Source organism: Gopherus evgoodei, chromosome 8 (genome assembly GCF_007399415.2).
Source record: "Gopherus evgoodei ecotype Sinaloan lineage chromosome 8, rGopEvg1_v1.p, whole genome shotgun sequence".
NCBI classification, from domain to species: Eukaryota; Metazoa; Chordata; order Testudines; family Testudinidae; genus Gopherus; species Gopherus evgoodei.
This window is the reverse complement of record NC_044329.1, coordinates 76,425,002-76,444,654: the sequence shown is the minus strand read 5'-3', so window position 1 is coordinate 76,444,654 and position 19,653 is coordinate 76,425,002. Positions and strand designations below refer to the sequence as shown.

The 19,653-nt window shown below is 42.2% G+C and overlaps 1 protein-coding gene and 1 long non-coding RNA gene across 3 annotated transcripts in view; one reads left to right on the top strand and one right to left on the bottom strand.

Moving 5' to 3' along the window:
* DPYD (dihydropyrimidine dehydrogenase) overlaps window positions 1–19,653 on the bottom strand; it is a 627,421-nt gene that overhangs the window by 60,672 nt on the left and 547,096 nt on the right. For both annotated transcript variants that reach the window (XM_030572745.1, XM_030572746.1), the window contains one exon: window positions 11,959–12,101. In XM_030572745.1, the coding sequence (XP_030428605.1) occupies window positions 11,959–12,101 (143 nt within the window). The remainder of the gene's footprint in view (window positions 1–11,958; window positions 12,102–19,653) is intronic.
* The window catches only part of LOC115656267, a 38,739-nt gene continuing 19,903 nt past the window's right edge, over window positions 818–19,653 (top strand). The window contains exon 1 of the long non-coding RNA XR_004001614.1: window positions 818–1,037. This is a non-coding gene — a long non-coding RNA (uncharacterized LOC115656267). The remainder of the gene's footprint in view (window positions 1,038–19,653) is intronic.

Here is a 19,653-nt window from a genome sequence, read left to right as displayed (position 1 = left end):
ACTGTCCCTTTACAGCACTCGTGGAGCAAAGAACTGGAGAAAGCCAGATAATCTGGCCCTATATGTTTTATTACACTCTTAATTTTCAAGAGGTGTAAATATTCATGCAATAATTAGACAGTGATAACAAAAATGCCTCAGTGCTGAGTATCATCAAGGCAATGTTTCTAATTCTCCATCACCATCAGTCCTGGTTAGCAGTAGCACTCCTATTCTAACCTGTCTCAAATCACTATTGTGGCTCTCTATCATTACTGAATTCACATCATTCATAGCTTAGAAGTAGCAGGGAGCCAATTTTATTTTTCCTTCCATCAAAAATATATGTTTTGCTCTCTGTTGGACAATAGGCACAAAATAATAGTAATTGTAATGAAAAGAGGTACACTAGGTAGGCAGACTGGTAGTGAAGATACACAGTCAGATAAGGAGATTGATGGGTATATATTTGTATATACACATGCAAATCACAAAGGTTGACTGTTCTACCATATTAGTTTCCATTTGTTGTAGCTGTACAACATCAAAGCACTGATGTCCCTATCTATTGCAGTTAGCGGTAATGTAATGGACTACCAAAAGAAATCAAAGTGAGAGTTTCTAAGTAGTTTCCTGGCAATTGAGACAGCAGGAGCTTTCATCTGCACTGTAACCGTGGCAGTGCATTGATTTAAACTCCTTCTGAGATCTCAAATGCTTTTACATTTTTAGGCCTCTCTGGCAGCTTTTTTTTTTTCCTCAAGTGATAAAATTCTTAGCAGAATGCCATCTTGCTTCCCCCACAAGGAAGAGACTTATTTCAGCGTTGCTACTAAACTGCACAAGATCTCTAAATAAAATAGCTCTCGAAATGCAATCCTATTAGAAAATCTGCCTTTGACTTCACACATTCTAATATTCTGACTCTACCAATGGGATAAACAACAAAAATTCCTCTCAGGTACCTTCGAAGGGGTCTGCAAGGGATAAGCAGTTTTGCTTTTATATTAATTTGGATGAGTTTGCTTTGAAATGTTCCTCACTGATATGCCCAGAAGGTAAGGAAAAGAGTTACTCAGCCTCTTGTATTATACTATGTATCTAATTTTAAACTTATTTGTCATCATTTAATGCAAACTTTTTCATTATAAATTCTTCCTGAGAACTGTTAAATGCATAAATCTACCTTTTTGTCTGAGAAATATTTATTAATCTCTTTAGGCTAATTTTTTCAATGTACAGTTGAGATCATTGTCTTTTTGTTTAGTTTCTGTTGGCTTAGGTTATACTGAAGACAGACTGTACTACATAAAAGCAATACAAGGTGCTTCATGAAGGAACCTATCCGAGCCTTGCCAGCAAATGGGCGTAATCTAATATTCCTAAAAACACTAGGACATTCATGATGGGTAAACGTGCGATTTAAATCTTGGTAATGCTTACATATGATTTTAAAAACTGTATCTTCTGTAGCTAGTAGCAGACTACTCAAGTCTGTGAAGAATGTTCTCTGCCACACAGTGAAAAATGCTGCATAACCACTGCACATGAAGATAATAAATCTATTTTGCAGTTTCTAAGCAATGATTTAGATGAACACAGAGTATTCAAAGAATCAGGAAATCAATAAGAGCACATTCAGCACCCCTAGACTATTTCAGAACCTACTTATAATGTGGAAGGAGTGTAATAAGAATGTAAGCATCCAAATATAATGTTCTAGGGCAAAGGTTCTCCAGCTGTCATCTTTAGACCGCTACTGGTCTGCAGACAGTGGTCCAGGGAGAGCTGTCTGGTCACATAATTCTGGCTCCCCCTTTATAGCTGTAAATTAAATTACAACAGCTAAAAATACATTGTATACTTTCTTAAAATTACTTCTGGACGATATTACATGATTGTGAGAATGAGAGGAAGTGGTATATGAGACAATGTGGTTCACACTGTAAAAAAAGTTTGAGAACCTCTCTTCTAAAAGGACAAGTTCATGACTAAGAAAAATCTTCTTAAGTATTGATAAAATATAGATGAAATTAATTGATTTAGTCACATCAGTTTCTAAATGACTCCAGGGATATAGGGTAGCAGATGGGATGCTATTTAACAAGGCTTGGGAATGCAGTATCAAGATGCAAGGCTGAGTTGGATGAGACTTTTTTATCCTTCTTTTGAACGTTAAAACTGAACAAAGGTACATAAATGTTTGTCCATTTAGATTCTGAGTGAGCAGCTTGGAGGGATCAAATTCTGTGAGAGTTGTGCTGATCTGCAGATTAAAAAGGCATGCTCTGCATTACTTTCATATGAGACTATAGTATTCTGTTAGTTCTAGGAGCTACAGAGAGAACCCCTGTACAGTACATGGGCACATGCAGGATTTTACAATCATGACCATCTATTTAGGAAAACTAATATGATTTCACATGACTTGAGCATTACAGCTATGAGCAATAATCTCATGATCAGTCACCCATAATGAACTGTACCATTGTATTGTAGGAGCTATGCAATGTAAAGGAGATACTTGTAGGCAGACATGCTAAAAAGCGGTACGTAAACAGGTCAGGCACATGTTTAGATTCTACATCTGTATTTAACTTCATCATGTACTTGTGGAATATCAAAGGCACAAACCTCTATCTTGTGCCAAGGAGTAGGAAAATATTGTGGAGGGAAATTAAATCTTCCAGCCCTCCTAGATGCATTTCAGCAGCTGGTGCAGCATTAGATCAGTTGCTGTGTCATGCAGTTACAGGGCCATTAGCACTATTCTCCTGCCCTGCCTTCTCAAGTCCTCCAAAGATAGGTCTCCTCTCCATCAAGCTCCCTAAACCTGGCAACTTAGTCTTGAAAGGCAGATCCAGGTTATTCTGAAAGAGTCAGTAACCCTTCTAAAATCCACTTTCTACCTCAAAAATCATATTCACAAATAGGGAGAAATTATTATTATTATTGATGCAATGAAACAAAAAATAATGCTAGAAAGTCAGGAATTCCATCACTTCTTGACTTCTCTCTGGATGGACTTTCCTAAGAGTCAGCACTGTAAAAGGACACATGCTGGTAATGAACAGCATCATTAACTCATGGACAGACAGGTTCAAGTAGCTCCTCTGCCTGACTCATAAAAAAGGTTTTCATCACAGACCATTCTGAACAAGCAACGAAAGAATCAGAACCTACATCTCAGGCCAGTGCTCTAACCACAGGGCTACAGAGAAAATCTCTTTCTCACACACACACAGAGGACGAACCTGATGAAATATTCATTGACATCGATAAGTTTCCGTGAAACATTTTGGTTTCAACAAACTGGCATTCTTCTATGGAAAAAAGTTTCATTTAAACATTTCCAACCAGCTCTAATGAGCATCTTCTCCTGATGCACACCCTCATGTGGCCTGATTTTTGAAAGCTGCACGTCTGCACGTCTATCAAAACCAGCCAGCAAACCAATTTTCCCATCTTCGGACCTCAATTTAGTCTGGCAATGATTAACCTCTCATTCCTGGGAGTCTCTCCTTTCACTACTGTTTTATTTTATTTCAGCTACAATTGCTTTCATCCTTTATCAGCTTGGCTGTAGGAATTTGTGAACTAGCTACTATTCCCGCTGAAGAATGACATTCATGTGAATAAAACAGTTCTGACCCTCTGAGGCCTATGATAAAAACTCACTTTCACACTTCCCAAGAGATTTGTCTTTCCCCTTTCGCTGCTCAAATAGTAAACATCAGAAGGAAAAGAAATGGCATAACCTGGATGTTGAGAGAAGTTAAAACCTTTCCTAAATGTACTGTGAGTTTCAGACAATCCGTTTCTCTGTTTCCTTTTCATTCCCATTCCTTCATTCTAATTGCATGGATAAAAGAACCTCTCTCAACATGGATCAAGTGCTGTATTAGGGAGGACTATGACGTTACAAGAAAATTAAGGCATCAAGGATCCTTCTTCCAGATTATTTACTTCTTCATGGGAAGAAGATTTTATTAAAACTGAGAAAATTTGCAGACCAGCCACTTGATCATGCAGTCAAACTGATCAACACTATACCGAGTTATCAATCAACTAGAAGGTGCTCTTCAGAGTGGTCCCCAATGTAAGTCTATGTATGGCGCAGGTGCTATGCTTCATGATTATACACACGCTTCTGTGCCTTATTCTCCTTTTCATTGCTTGCTACTTCCCAGCAGCAAAGGGTCAGTGGAGCTGCCATGATGCAGAATAGAAAGTTTTTTTACATGCACATTTCCTTTCCAGGACTGGCATCTCCATGAATCTTGGTCTCTCTAGAATCTCTCAGAGAGGTGCAGATTACTGCATTCTCACGTCTCTGCATGGTTATTTGTTTTATGACTTACTTTTGTGAATACAAGTCCAAAAACTGCAAACAGTTGAAACCCCCCTATTTTGCTGTGCACACACAAAGAACTGTCCTGCTGTTATAAAAATCTCTCAGTTAAATGCCTCAGTAATACACTTCCTGGGGAAAAAATCCTGTCAATCTGAGTCCTAGAGCCAAACAGCCTCTGGTTACCAGTTACCAGAAGTAAATGTGCAAGAACAGACCCTTACCAGAAAGTCAACTGTTCCTTGTTTGAGAGAGTTTATCTCAGGAACCAATAGCAGAAGTGTCCTTGATGGTCTTCAGTGTCAAGACAGAATATAAGGGAGGAGGCAGCTTTTTTCACTAATCAAGTCCCTGACCATCTGGGCCTTTACACATTGAATCAGCACCCTGAATTTGACATAAGCAGGAAGTGCAGAATGTGGGTAAGTTAGATGGTCACTTGGCCAGCCTCACTTACCAGCAGACTGCTTTTTTCATTGTACATTTCTGCATATAGCAGGAAGGGAGTTCAAGGGTATTGTTATCCCATATGTGGGCTAACTATATCATGGATCACAGTGTGAGGACAGAAGCCTCTCAGGGAGGGGATAAACCCCCCTCTGGGACAGATGGGTGAGGAGCTGACAAGCAAGGTAGGGGAGCGGGTAGAACCTTGAGTCAGTCCCACCAGTGTGCTGATGAGTGCATCTGAGCTGGCACAGAAGGGAAAGCAACAAGTAAGGTATGGGTCTGACACAGTTTACCTCCTTCATGGAGCAATAGATGAGCCAGAGACTAGACTGTAACTTTCTGAGTCACAATCTAGCCTATGGTCTGTTTCTGGAGCAGAACAGTTATGTGGTGCCTCTTGGCCAGGGCTTTGTGGCAAAGCCACAATCTAGTTCTTAGGAGGTAGACAACAGAAGCAGTAGCATTCCAGGTGGCTTACAGAAACACCCCTAGAGTGCATTTCAGAAATCCAGCCTGGAGGTGATGGAGACATGTATGACCATGACCTATACATTTTATAACAGTCTAAGAAGTTGTTTGAAAAGACCTATTGTTCTTTTCGAGTTTAGCAACTAAATAGTAAAGATTTACTAAAAATATGCCATGCTAGGGTATAAATTCAAAAACCTTTCCTATGAAAAATGCCTACCTCAGAATGCAACCTCTTTGTTCTATCCCTTTTTGTTACATCCGCTAGAAATAATGACTGCAGAATCTCTTTCAACAAAAGGTCATTTATGTCAACGGACAAAACACAGAGGATCAAATAGCCTGCGGTAATTGCAAATTAATGCTCTACTGCTAATGCATTAACTACATAATATTGATCTACAATTGAATCATACAGGCTACTGTGAAGTGAGTTTTACTTTAGTATTTTTGTGCTTTAATACTTTTCCAACAATACATTTTCTCTTTCCACTGGAATTTTCTATAATTGTCTACATTTTTAGTTTTCTACAGTGTAATGACTTCTGCAAATGCATATCTGTTCCTCAAAGGCCTTTCAAACAATCTACCAAATCACTGATGTGACATGGTAAAGTACACGTGATGCAAGTGACACATAAAAACAGATGGAAAAATTATTTTTATAAATCAAAGCTCTAGGAAAAAGCTCACTTGAAAAGAAAAACAAGTTACCGTATATACTCGTTCATAAGCTGAATTCTTTTAGTAAAAAAAGGGAAGCACCAGAGAAGGGGGTCGGTTTATGAAAGGGTACAGAGAGGTAGAAGTGGGACACAGCCCCTCCCCACAACAGAGGGAGCAAGGAGAGGCAGCACAGCCAGCACAGCCAGAAGGGAAGAGGCAGGGCCAGAGTCTCTCTGCTTCTGGCCACGCTGCTCACCCCCCAGCCTCTGAAGCAGCTGCAGCTCCAGGGCTGGCAGGCTCCAGCCATGCCACTCGGCCCTGCACCCCAGAGCAGGCTGTGTCCGTGCTGCCCAGCCCGCCAGAGCATGCTGCAGCTGTGCTGCCCGGCCCTGCTTGCTGGACCATGCTGTGGCTGTGCCGCCTGGTCTGGCCCGCTGGAACAGGCTGTGGCTGCACTGCCCAGCCTGCCAGAGCAGCTCTAGCCAGGTCAGAGACATCCTCCCTGGGCCCTCCCAAGATAAGGTGGGAAGGGATGGGATGGGAAGAGTGTGGGGGTCCTGGGCTAGGGTGAGGTCATGTGGGGGGGGTCACAGGGGTTACTCCCCTGACTTCCAGCTTTCCCCCCGCCCCGAAAATTTCCCCACCAGTTGCTGTCACGGACCGGCTTTGTTTACATGCCTGCGAACGCTTGAAGTAAACAAACCATCTCGGCCCACCAGTGGCTTATCCTGATGGCCCGGGAGCCAAAGTTTGATGACCCCTGAATTATAGGGTCAGCTTATGAACAGATTATAATTTTTTTCCATTTTTATTTTTCCGTCTTGGGGGGGTCGGCTTATAAACGAACTGGCTTATGATCGAGTATATACAGTATGTACAGTACTTCAATGACACTCCGCTCTCTAACAAACCTACAGTAAGAGACCAAACCTCAAAATGATGTAGTCAATGATGCAGAGCTTTGGGTATACACTAAATGCAGGATTGGGCACATGGGATAACATAATTACTGATGTTTATTTCATTTTATGTTGAAAAGAAATACGCAGACTGAGATATGCTATGACAAAGCACAGTACTAAGAGATCAGTGGTGGAAACATTTAAATGCATCCAAGATCTGACTGAAAAGATAAAAAAATGAATACTCTTTCCAACCATTCCTGAAACTACACAAATTGGAAGAGCTATCTGTTTGTTTTAGTTTCACTTCCAGATACTGTGTAACCCCTTTGGGGTTTACAGATCATGGCCCCTTTGAAACCTTTTCCTGAGGAGGAGGAAATGTTGGTTGTTCCAGGAGCCTGGAGAGAGGGAGAGTGGAAGGGTGTGTGTGTCTGTAGCTTCAGATGAAAGGGCTACAGCAAATGTAACCCGCACACCTCCTGGTGAGGTGTTCAGTCCCATCTAGTGGCACTGGGACCACCTAGAGAGAGAGAGGGATAAAATGAGTCTGCTCTACAGCCCTAGCTAACAGCCAGCTGGCTTTTAGCTCATGCTATAGAGGCTCATGCACTAAGCTCCAGAGGGCCACGGTTCAATACCGTCCACTGGGGTCTGTCGACGTTACACAAGCAGGCCCTCACCCAGCAAAGTAGCCGAGAACCTGCTGGAAGCCTGGGAGGGACAGAATGGCTGACCGGGGACACCCCAGAACAGGAGCCAGGAGGAGCATCATGCTAGGGAGGAATCACCTGAGAAGGAGAAACCAGAGCTGGACACAGTATCACTGCTGGCTCAGGGATGTATGGGGCCATGAGAACCATACTGGAGCTTGTGATCTTGAATTGGGAATAAGGAGGGAGGCTGTAGCTAGGTAAGTGAGGAGGTTGTCGCTCTCTGTGGGTTTGCAGAGAGTGGCATAATTGAGCACCGGAGGGGTTTGTTGTTGAAAGTTTACTGGGGTGCTGAAGATGACCAGGAGCATCCAAGTCTCACTGCCAGACTGGAACTCTGCCCAGGACTCCTGAATACCGAAGCTATGTCTACACTACCGCAGTAAGTCGACCTTTGCTACGCAACTCCAGCTATGTGTATAACGTAGCTGGAGTCGATGTATTCTTAGGTCGAGTTACCGCAGAGGGCGATGGGAAAAACTCTTCTTGTCAGGATTACAGTACAGGGAGAGTGATCTGCTGTCGATTTGGTGGGTCTTCACTAGACACACTAAATCAACCGCCAGTGGATTGATCTCAGAGCGTTGATCCCAGTTGCAGTGTAGACATAGCCTGACTGTAGACGGATAGCTCAGAGTCTGCCCTTTCATATGGTGGTACCACTGGGCCTGGGGGCCTCATTTTGAGTGTGATCCTGTTTTACCATTCCCCTGCTCTGCCCCCTTGTTGTTTTTTCTCCATTCATCTTCTGTAAATAAACATTTCCCTTCGCTGTATTCATTATACTGTCCTGGTGTGCATGTGGGATCACTCCAGGGGGCTTGGAACAGGTTTTTCCCTGCTGCATTCCTGCGCACCCCTTTTCTTGGCCAGAGCTGCCTGAAAACTAAACTCCATCTTGGCCACATGGGTGCTAAAGTTACAAATAGTTAAATTGTTACAAACAGTTAAATTGATCTGCATCTATTATAAACTTCCTTTATTGTACAAGCAATCTTGAAATTATACATATGAAAATGTTGTGCTCCTCCTCCCAAAAGGGAGGCTAGATCAAATGCACTTCTAAACGCTGAAAGGGCATCCATGATGAAGAGATGACTGGGTCAAATTTCAATGAATGCCACTGGACCTGGTGCATGGGCTTGCCACGCAGGGGTACCATTTTCAGCTGGGCTGTTCTTCATGTTGTGGGGAGCAGAGGCACATAGATCTGACTGCAGAGAGGCTGGTCCCTGCTGCAGGTGCCAGCATCCAAGGGCTGACCATGCTGAGATGAGCTCCTGACAGCCCACCTTACACGGAGTTGCGGCGCAGGGGAAGCCTATGCTATTGCCATTGGAGCACAGGTGCCTGGTCTGTGTGTTCCTGCCCATTCTGGACTGTGCTGCCAATTCCCTTCTGGGGACCTTGGGTGTGGGGGAAGCAGGGCTGGATGTGGGGTGGAGTTGCAGTTTTGGTTATATCTCATTCCATCTAGACATCACATATGAGCGTCACTGTTGTTCTGATCAGATATTTTTGGACCCATCCTCTGCTGAAGGTTTTATGTTTTTTCCATCCTCTTCTACTTCTTCTCTTAGACAGGGGAAGTATCTATGGTCAATATTATTTTGGTTTAAGAGCAGATTACATCCATTTATCTTAAATCTATTCCTTACTGACTTCAGCTAGGCTGAAATAAGCCACTCTTAAACCGAAATAAGTGTCTACACAGGGTTTTGCACCCATTTATCTGAATCAGTTTTAAAATGATTTAAGTTAAATCAACACAACTTGCTGGTATAAAGAAACCCTGAGAGGGTAAAACAGGGCTTGTCATTGTCTCTGTTGAGGAAATGATGCTGGAAATGGATGAGCCTTGCAATGTTCTCTAAAGGAGGTGTTCAGACCAGTGTTCCATGCACAGAGCTCCACACTGAACAAGAATCACTTTAATCAGCCAATACTTAATTAGTATTAAAAAATTATTCTGAGTTTTCTAGGTTCAACAAGTGATTCTTTAATTAGCCACTCCAGAAACAATACCCATTCCACTCTCTGTGTATTTAGTTACATTTTAGAATTCTATTATCTTCAGGGACATGTCTACACACAAGAACCACCCCCCCACACACATACACAATCTGTATTTAGGAAAGTGCATAGTTCTTTACTTTGGTCTAGTTCAGTTCTAATTAGTGTCCATAAATTAAATGAATGTGTAGTTCTGAAAACACTCCCTTGTTGATCATACTTTTGTTGTAGACAAATATCGTACCAGAAGTAGCATCATATGATTGGTGTGTGTGTGTGCATGCGTGTGTGTGTGTGTGTAAGGGACATAGAACTGAAGTAGCACTGAGACTGTTACCCAGACAAAGTAGCTCCTTGATCCCTTTACCATAAAAGGAGAGTTTGAAATAGCCTAATAGAAGTTTTAAAAATTAATAAGCACTATTAGTAAAGCAGATAGACAAAACAACCTACGGGATAACCTCATGTACTCTTCTGCCTGTTTGATGCTAACACAGAGAGTTCAGGACTGGCTGAGAGGGCATGTGAACCTCCTATTGCTACTTCTTCCCTCAAAAGGTTACAGGTTACACCACTATCTCCCCTCAAATCCAGAACATTTCACTGCACTTACTTGCTTCTGGGGCTAGCAGACAAACAGTAGTTTGGGATCCCAGGGGTATTCAAATTGCCAACTACCCTGATAGCTTTCAATAGTAACTGTAGTGTCAGACCTGCTATTAGAGATCCCTTAAACTCCTAATACTGCGTGACTCTTCAGGGCTTATGCAAATAACCTCACCAATAAATTTGCCCAGGATATTTTCTTCACCTCAGCAAACCTGGGACTGGCCTTTGCCATCATTGCAGTTATCCAATAAGGCCAGCCACACACTGGACCTAATTTTCAGTGCCAAATGAGGTATTGGGAATGAAGGCACCATTGTCATGTTGTAGACCAGGTGTGGGGAAACTACAGCCTGCAAGCTGCACTGTGTGACTCGGCCTTGCTGCAACACTCTGGCCGGGGTGCTGGGTTGCGGGGCAGATCACGTGGCTCAGCCATGCTCCAGGACACTGGGTCAGGGACTGCACCACATGGCTCCCAGAAGTTGTGGCATGGCCCCGCTCTGGCTCCTACCCGCTCTAATAGGAGCTGCAGGGGCGGTGCCTGTGGATGGGACAGCGTGCAGAGCCGCCTGACCATACCTCCGCATAGAAGCCAGAGAAGGGACTTTCCCCTGCTTCCAGGAGCCACTTAAGGTAAGCGCTGCTCGGAGCCTGCACTCCCTGAGCCTCTCCCCACACCCCTGCCCCAGCTCTGATCCCCCTCCCACTCTCCGAACCCCTCGATCCCCAGCCCCACCCCAGAGCTCAAACCCCATCCTGCACCCCAACCTCAATTTTGTGAGCATTCATGGCCCACCATACAATTTCTATTCCCCGATGTGGTCCTCAGTCCAAAAAGCTTGCCCACCCCTGTTGTAAGCTAACTATCACCTCCTCCAAACATAAGTTTCCCCCTTCATTTAGATGCAACGTAGATTATGTGTTCCTTCCCTGATTACTTATCGATCCTGCAGACTTCCAAAGATACACAGCACAGAAGATTAGTCTCCACCCTAACACCTACTATCCACAACAATTGTCCTCCTCCTCTACATAACACAATGGTTTTCAGACAGCTGCCTGCTCAATGCAGGCAAAAGGCTGAAGTGCCAATGGACCCTCTAGGACCCATACTACCAACATCTCCTGTTAATGAAAAATCTATCACACATACTAAAGTCTGCCTAGTGCTTCAGAAAACATCAGCCAATGCAACCAACTACTGCAAACTAACATCCCATTCCTTAGCCATGACTGTGATGCCAACAACATGTAAAGGATGCACAGCTCTGCATTTTTCATCACTCAAAACAAGTGCTTGAGGGAGATTGGTGCCTGGATGAAGAACAGCTATTTCAAACTGAACAGAGGTGGGACCAAAAGTAAAGCCATCTGGAATTCCCTTCAGTGCTCAATAAGTCACAGGATGAAAACTCTCTGTTCCAAAGAGCTTACGCTGGGCAAGTCAGAAACTGAAAACACAGGATGTATTTGGAAGCATAAATGCATTAACTTCATTTGCTTAATAAGGGATTTAATTTGGAAACTTTCTAGGTTAGAGGAAAAGGTACTACTTCACTCTTAAAAAGCTAGCCTTTTCCTGGGTCAGCACAATAGGTTATGGGGCATCCACTCCATCACTGAACATCTTAAGTGAATGGCTCCTAGCAACGAGCATGGAGATAACAATATGAATATTTGTCCCAATGGATCAATTATGCTAATGCGTCCTTTTTCCTACTTTGAGGTGAAATCTTTAGTTTTTAAGATAAATTACAGTTCTGTGATAAATTACTAATTATAATTTTTAAAGGAAAAAAACAAATACCTGTAGAACAGAAGCACCACTGTGGAGAAATTGCAGCCCACTCTCAGCTGAATCAATTCCTCCAGTTGCTAGGATGGGAAGTCCTGGAAGAGCATGAGCTATAGCAGATACTGCTCGCAGGGCTATGGGCCTAATAGCACTTCCTAAAGAAAATTAAAGTACAGTGTTAGCATGTTGGAATACTCAGCACTTGGATATGATGTGTGCATGCCCATCATGGGATGGCAGTGTTGTACTAGACAAACCATTAATATCAAGAACTAATATCTAATTATGATATCTAAAAATATACTAATTTGTAAATCGACATGTATTAGGTTTTGAATAGTATTATTACATGTACAAGTGTTAGGAACGTGGGTGTAATAACCCTAAAATTGCAGACAGAAACACTTGCATATTTAACTGGATAAAACATAAAACTTGGCTCAAACATTTAAGCATCTGTTTTAAAAGAACAAGGAACAATATAATTAGAAACAGAAAACAATTCCATACAGTAGATTATAGAAATACAGCTCTAAATTTCCACATAAGGGATAAGGCTGCTGGATATTTTGGGTATTATTTAATACATGTCCCCTGTGGACACATTCAAGGATGTTGGTACCTCTTTAAGAAGTCCAGCTTTGATCAGATTACTCCCTAAAATTGCATGGTACTAGTCATATGAGCAAAGTTACTCATCTGCATGCATGTTTGTAGGATTGGGGCCTCAATTTTCAAAGTGGTACATGGGGATTTGGCCTCTCAATTTCTTGAGCCCTTTATGGGAATCATGATAAAACCCTAGTGCACTGCTTAGACAATTTACTCCATTTTGTTTAAAGTATATTGATGTTACATGAGTATTAGCAAAAACGTAAGAATACAGCATGTACTAGACAGTAAGTGATCATGGTTGCTGGCATATATTCAGCTATCTATATTTTTAGACTATTTGGGATGTACTTAAACTACTAAATGCTTTTTATATTAAATATCCAGCTAATTTAGAATAAAAATACAGTGTATTACAGTGGTGTCTTGCACTAGTGCAGGGACTGCACATTGCACTGGCAAGCAGTATAGGGAAGAGTACTTCACTAACAAGGAGATTGACTAGGGATCTGTCTAGATTAGAGGAAAAAAGGTGCTTGTTATATTGAGTAGGTAACTTGAGGTAAGTAACATGATATGAAACACCCCAAACACCTTGTGCAGACACGATGTAACACTTTTTCCACTGTATTAGCTGGGCAGGGTGAACTCCAGAGTCCCCATTTGATCTGCTCTTGGGGCAAAGGACCAATGGAGGCAGTCAGTAATGTAAGCAGAGTCAGGATAAGCTTTACACTGACATCTGGTGGAAAGAATTTCAGAGAGTGTATTTGCATAGGCACGCCTACCCTATCCCAGACTCCCAAGCTGTGGGACTGCTTGGTGACAAATTGCTCACCTTCAGTTGGGCGGTACTGGCTAGACATGGAAAATGGGTTCCAAAACCCAGAGAATTGAGAGAGGCTGGGGGCAGGTATTTGTGCCTGGTGGTGCAGTCTCCTTGTGGAGCCAGAAGCACCAGTTGCACCCCCTCCTCTCTCCACTGTGGTATGTCAGAGATTATTTTTTTATTCCCTCAAGAATTTAAATACAGGTTACTGAGCTGAACTCACTTTGGGCTAATGGTGCACTAGCACTGGGGCTCCCCTACTATGAGCTGGAATCACTAAGAGCTGAAAATCACTAAAAAGCTAAAATCACTGAGCTGAGAGCACTGAGTACAGTGCTAACTAGTGGGGAGCCCAAAGCTATACTGTGGAACAGAGCTGCTGGCGGAGTGGAGCAGTTTGTGGGGACGGCTGGAGCGGATCACGGGACAGCTGGTGGCAGCAGAGTGGCTGACAGAGCGGAGTAGCTGTGGGACGGGTGGAGCGGCCCACAGAGCGAGCGGAGCTGAGCAGTTTGCAGAGAGAACCGGAGCAGCTCATGGAGCAGAGCAGCTGGTGGAGCGGAGCAGTTTCTGAGGACGGCTGGAGGAGCAGCGTGCAGCGGCTGGTAAAGCGGAGCAGTTCGTGGAGAAGGTGGAAGCAGAACCCACGGAGAGGCAGGGCAGTTGGCCCAGGACCACGTAAGGTGCCCCTTTCTATCTAGGCTGGGGGGAGGGACCTCTACAGATAAACTCTCGAACTCTGGGGTGGCACTGACCAGAGACTTTTGGGTTGTTGGACTTTGGGGTGATTGGACTTAAAACCCTAAGGGGAAAAAGGACAGTGCCAAACGTACTTGGAGGTGGGTTTTTGTTTATGGTTTGTGTTATAACCCTGTTTGTGGTGTTTCTCCAATGGGATGCCGCATTAATTCCTTCCTTTATTAAAAAGATTTTGCTACACTCAGACTCCGTGCTTGCGAGAGGGGAAGTATTGCCTCCTAGAGGCGCCCAGGGGGGTGTGGTATGTGAGTGTCCCAGGTCACTGGGTGGGGGCTCGAGCCAGTTATGCATTGTGTTACTGAAACGGAACCCCTGGATACTGAACCCGGCCCTTGTTGCTGCCAACTCAGAGGGGCAGAAGGGTAACAGTAATAAAGACGAGTGGAGAAAGAAGGAGAGGGAGGACCAAAGAATTGTAGGAGAATGAATAAAAACAAGGAGGGAAAGAGGCATGAGAAGAGCAGGATGTTTCCAGTTCCTCCATATGCCCTCCTCTGTTTACAACATTGTCCTCATTTCAGAAAGGAACTGCTCTCTCTTTCACCGCAGAGGGGTTTGATTATTGTTGTCTTTTACCCTTTTGTGTGATTACGTTTCTAAAAGAGAAACTCTGTAATCTGCTAGCTGGATTTTTAATCTGCTAAAGGAATAGTCTTTGACAACTTTTAATTTTCAACAGATAACATATTTATTTGTGTTACCAGGGGAAAAGCAGAGGTCCCATAACACCGAACGTAACACATGCACTCTCCTCTCCCTCTACTTTCCCATCTGAAAGTAAAAATCATAACACATGCATACTACAGCCATAGCTGACCTGCTGGGGATCTCCAAAGGACCTAAGGTCAATCTAGCAGTCTGCCATCTAGAGAGTTGTCCACCCTTTTTCATGCATCACACTTTTTAATTTTTCTAAACAATTGTCAGCTCTAGTGTGGCAACTACCAACAGTATGTTGGTATCTGTTCACTGCTATCACAGCACACTGGGTATGGAAGACAGAGTGAATGAGCAGTACAGCTCTGCATATCAGCACAGGGTCTAGGGCCTGTGTCATAAACAGATAGCTAAGGGTTAATGTTCTTTTACCTGTAAAGGGGTAACACCAGTAACCTGAAACACCTGACCAGAGGACCAATCAGGAAACAAGACTTTTTCAAATCTGGGTGGAGGGAAGTTTTGGGTGTGAGTTCTTTGTTCTTTGTCTTGTGTCTGACCCTCTCGGCTCTGAGAGTGATCTTTCTGTCTCCTGGCTTTCTAATCTTCTGTTTCCAAGTTGTAAGTACAAAAATAGTAAGACAATAAGGTTTATATTGTTTTCTTTTGTATTTACATGTGTGTAGTTGCTGAAATGTTTTAAATTGTATTCTTTTTGAATAAGGCTGTTTAGTCATTTTTCTTTTAAGCAATTGACCCTGTATTTGTCACGTTAATACAGAGAGACCATTTTTATGTCCTTTTCTTTCTTTTTATATAAAGCTTTCTTTTTAAGACTTGTTGGAGTTTTTTCTTTAGTGGAGACTCCAGGGAATTGAGTCTGCAGCTCACGAAGGAATTGGTGGGAGGAAGAAGTCAGGGGGGAAAATCTCTTTGTGTTAGATTTACTAACCTGACTTTGCATACCCTCTGGGTGAGGGGGGAAGTACTTGTGTTTCCAGGACTGGAAACAGGGAGGGTGGAGTCCCTCTGTTTAGATTCACAGAGCTTGCTTCTGTATATCTCTCCAGGAACCCAGGGAGGGAACACCCGGAGGGGGGAAGGGAAACGGTTTATTCCCCTTTGTTGTGAGACTCAAGGAATCTAAGTCTGGGGATCCCCCAGGGAAGGTTTTGGGGAGACCACAGTGTGCCAGGCACTGTATAGATTCCTGGCTGGTGGCAACTTTACCAGGTCCAAGCTGGTAACTAAGCTTGGAGGTTTTCATGCTAACACCCATATTTTGGACGCTAAGGTCCAGATCTGGGAAAAATGTTATGACAGCCTGTCAGTTTGTTTTAAACAGGGAAGCTGGAGTTTTCCAGCAGATTTTTCATTTTCAAAAGGACATTGTTTGCCAATGTAAGTTTTCCAACAGAAAACTGAAAATTTGGTTTGCTTTAACCATTTCAAACCTCCTCTTTCTTCAGCTGAGATTGCCTCCAGCAAAATGTCACCTCCTCCTAACAAACCACTGATACAGGCAACACTGGGCTTCACAAACAGGCTGTCTGACAAGTCTGTCCCGTCAACACACATTACAAAATCAGCATCCAAGACAGCCTAGATAAGTTGTCTCTACTGACATCTGCTCCTGACTCAGCACTTGAATTATCTTCTTGAGTTATGCCATCTCCAGCTGCTTCAGCACTGATCACACCTCATTATTTACCGACCTGACATCTTCTCCCCCCTCCAACAACTGAACTCTGTTTTTTACATCACATCCACACCTGGGTGAAAGCAGCCTTCACACTGCCAGATAAGTCTGCCTCATTAATGTGCGTCTTCAAGGTATGCTGGATGTTCTTGAATATCTGCATTATTGATCAAGAATATGAGGTGTTATGTGCCATGCACAGGTACCCTTTTTTGCACTGAAGTTAGGCCTTGCTCGATCAACAACGTTAGAGAGGTTACAAATGATATCTTCACCATGAACATTTGTAGAAATATGAATGGACAACTTAGCTCAATGTGCAGAAGAGATTTTTCTGCCAATACTGATGTGTTTTGGGGGCAACTGAATGATTGTTCACAAAAGTAGGGAATTTTAATGAAAATCCATAACAGAACCTAAGATGACAGCAAAACAGAATCACAAAGAAAGCGGACAGCTGGCACCGAACTTTCTAGTGGGCACTAATGGCATGATATTTGCAGTCCATTTAGCCAGATCAATCATAATGAGATTGAAAGATTAGCTGTAAAAGTTACAATGGGCACTTGCTCTTAGACATTGCACAGCACCATTGCAGGGATGATGGTCAAGTCTTACAGAATGACTAAGCTCAGAATGATGGCATCACACAATAAATAAATGCATGACAAATTTCTTAAGTCATCTAAAAAGTGGACCATTACGCAAGCAAACCATTCAGAAGTGAGCTGATCAAGAAATAAGCATACAAAATGCTTCAACAACTCAATCTTTGTGAGCAAGACTGAAAATGAACATAAGAAATGCCATATCAGTTTTAAACATTGATCCATATAGTCCTAAATCCAGTCTCTGACAGTTTCCAGAAACGGATGCTTTGGAATAGGGTACAAATAACCCAGAAATTTCTAATCTACATCAGTTAAAGGCTGGTTTATGCCTTGAGGCATTAAGGTTTATTCCCATTCAATTTTTTAAAATATTGATGCGACTCTGGATGTTCTCATTTTTCATATAAATATCCCATCCCTTTTTAAATCATGTCAAACACTTGATATCTAGTGGCAATGAGTTCCACAGAAGAATTCCACTTTATGTGAAGAAATGTCCTTTTCATCTGTTTTAATTTGATGCCTATTTAAATGAATGTCCCCTTGAACAATGGATACTGGGGAGAAAGGAACAAGTGACCATTTGTTAAGTGCTTGCACAATAAAATAATCGGAAAGGACTTCCTTCAGCTTAACAAAATCAGTGGTGTGACTCCAGCAGCACAGCAGAGAAAACAGTGACTGAGCTGCAAGCTGTGTGGATCTCATTGGATTTATAGGTTGAGGCTTCGATGGAGCTAGTGTAATGAATGGATATTTTTCTGGAGCTCAGACACTCATTTCCAGTGAGTTACCAGCTGTCTCTATATCCACTGTGCAAGTTGTTTAAATTTGGTAATCAGCAAATCTCGTGATAAATGTTTGGGTACAATTTCAAAGGAACAATATTCATCAATAACTCAGCTAAAAGAACAACAAAATCATGTCAACACTGCTTCTAATGACAGCAAATAAATGGCTCTTATGACATTCAAAGGATTGACATGTGTGTCATTGTTATTCCAACATTTTTTTCTTAGTATTCTAGAGGGCACAAAAGGAACATACAAGGAGCTGTAAACATTTTTCCTTCGCATTTTATCATTTTACTCAAAACACATGGAAGCCTTCTTGTGTTGCAGAAAAAGTGTCAGGTCTAGAACACAATGCACCATAATTGACTGACTTGTGGCAAAAAAATATACTGTATTTTGAAATACTGAAACAGAAAAAAAGGAATAAATAAATAAAGAGTGATTTAAATAAATATTTGCAAAAGTAAAAGAAAGGGCAGTGATGTTGGCCTAAAGTTTTATTTTTATGTGAATGCCAAGGGAGTTGAAAGGATAATTGGTCCTATTACGGAAATTTATAATGGCCTCTTGATGAGGAAGGAGAGATACAGGAGGACTGGAAGGAAGCAAATATAACTCCAGTCTTCCAACAGACTTTATGGCAGAGTCATGATATAACACGAAGAAAAAGTCTAAACCTAGCGACAGGCAAGAGGAAATACAAACTAACAAAAATTCGTCACTAAGGTTTCATAGAGTGGGAAATGTCTGGTAAATCATATGGAATTTAAAAAAAATTAACTATGGTCCCAATCCAGCACCATGTTTCAGCACTTGAGACTTCAATGAGATTACTCCCATGCTTAAGGTTTAGTACATGACAAAGTGATTTGATGTATTGGGGTTTATAATTCCAGTAGGTCAGAGTCAGTAGCTAAGAGAGTTGCTAGCACAACACTCCTTTGATAGCGACATGACAGTGGTTATCAAGGGCTGGATGGGGTATGCCATATAGCTTACTGTAAAATAAAGAATTAGTTTATGATATGCAAAGCCCATTTATCCAGGCCTCAAGCACAGGACCAGGATTTGAATGTAAGAGAGAGAAATAGATGTACCCCTCTAATTAAAATGCAATACACCTGCTATTATTTAAAACTAAACAATAAAAAAAATCCTAAAATTCAAAAAATTATTCATTTTTCTGCTGTATAATTAGGGTTTATGCGTTGTTTTTTATTTTAAAGAACAGTCAGTGTTCATGATTAAAATGGAGAGAAGCCACAAAAATGCAGCATAATAAAATATATCAAGTGTCACAGCATTATTCTATACATCAAATAATCTCCTTCCCCTATTTAGTGCAAATAATTAGAACTGTGCTTCCGCTGTGATAACAGTGAACAGATACTAATACAGTGGTAGTAGTTGCTACACCAGAGATTATATTTGTTTAAAAAAAAATGCTGTTCTCTCCTGGGAGGAGGGAGAGTTCACCTCTGTTGGAGAAATTAAGGTGCTTGCCAAGAATTTACTGGTTTTGTTCTTGGTGTCAATGGGGCTCCTTTTCACTGTTAGTGTTCAGTCTTGCAAAGTGTTGAGCTCCTTCAGCTCTGAAGTTATGGGGAGCTGAATGCACTTGGAACAGTCAAAAATTGCTATGCACCTTGCAGAATCAAGTGTGCAAGGCCAGACCCAATGCACTTTGAGTTCAATAAAAAGACTCCCACTGATATCAAGGACTTCCCAAGCTATCTAGTTTCATCT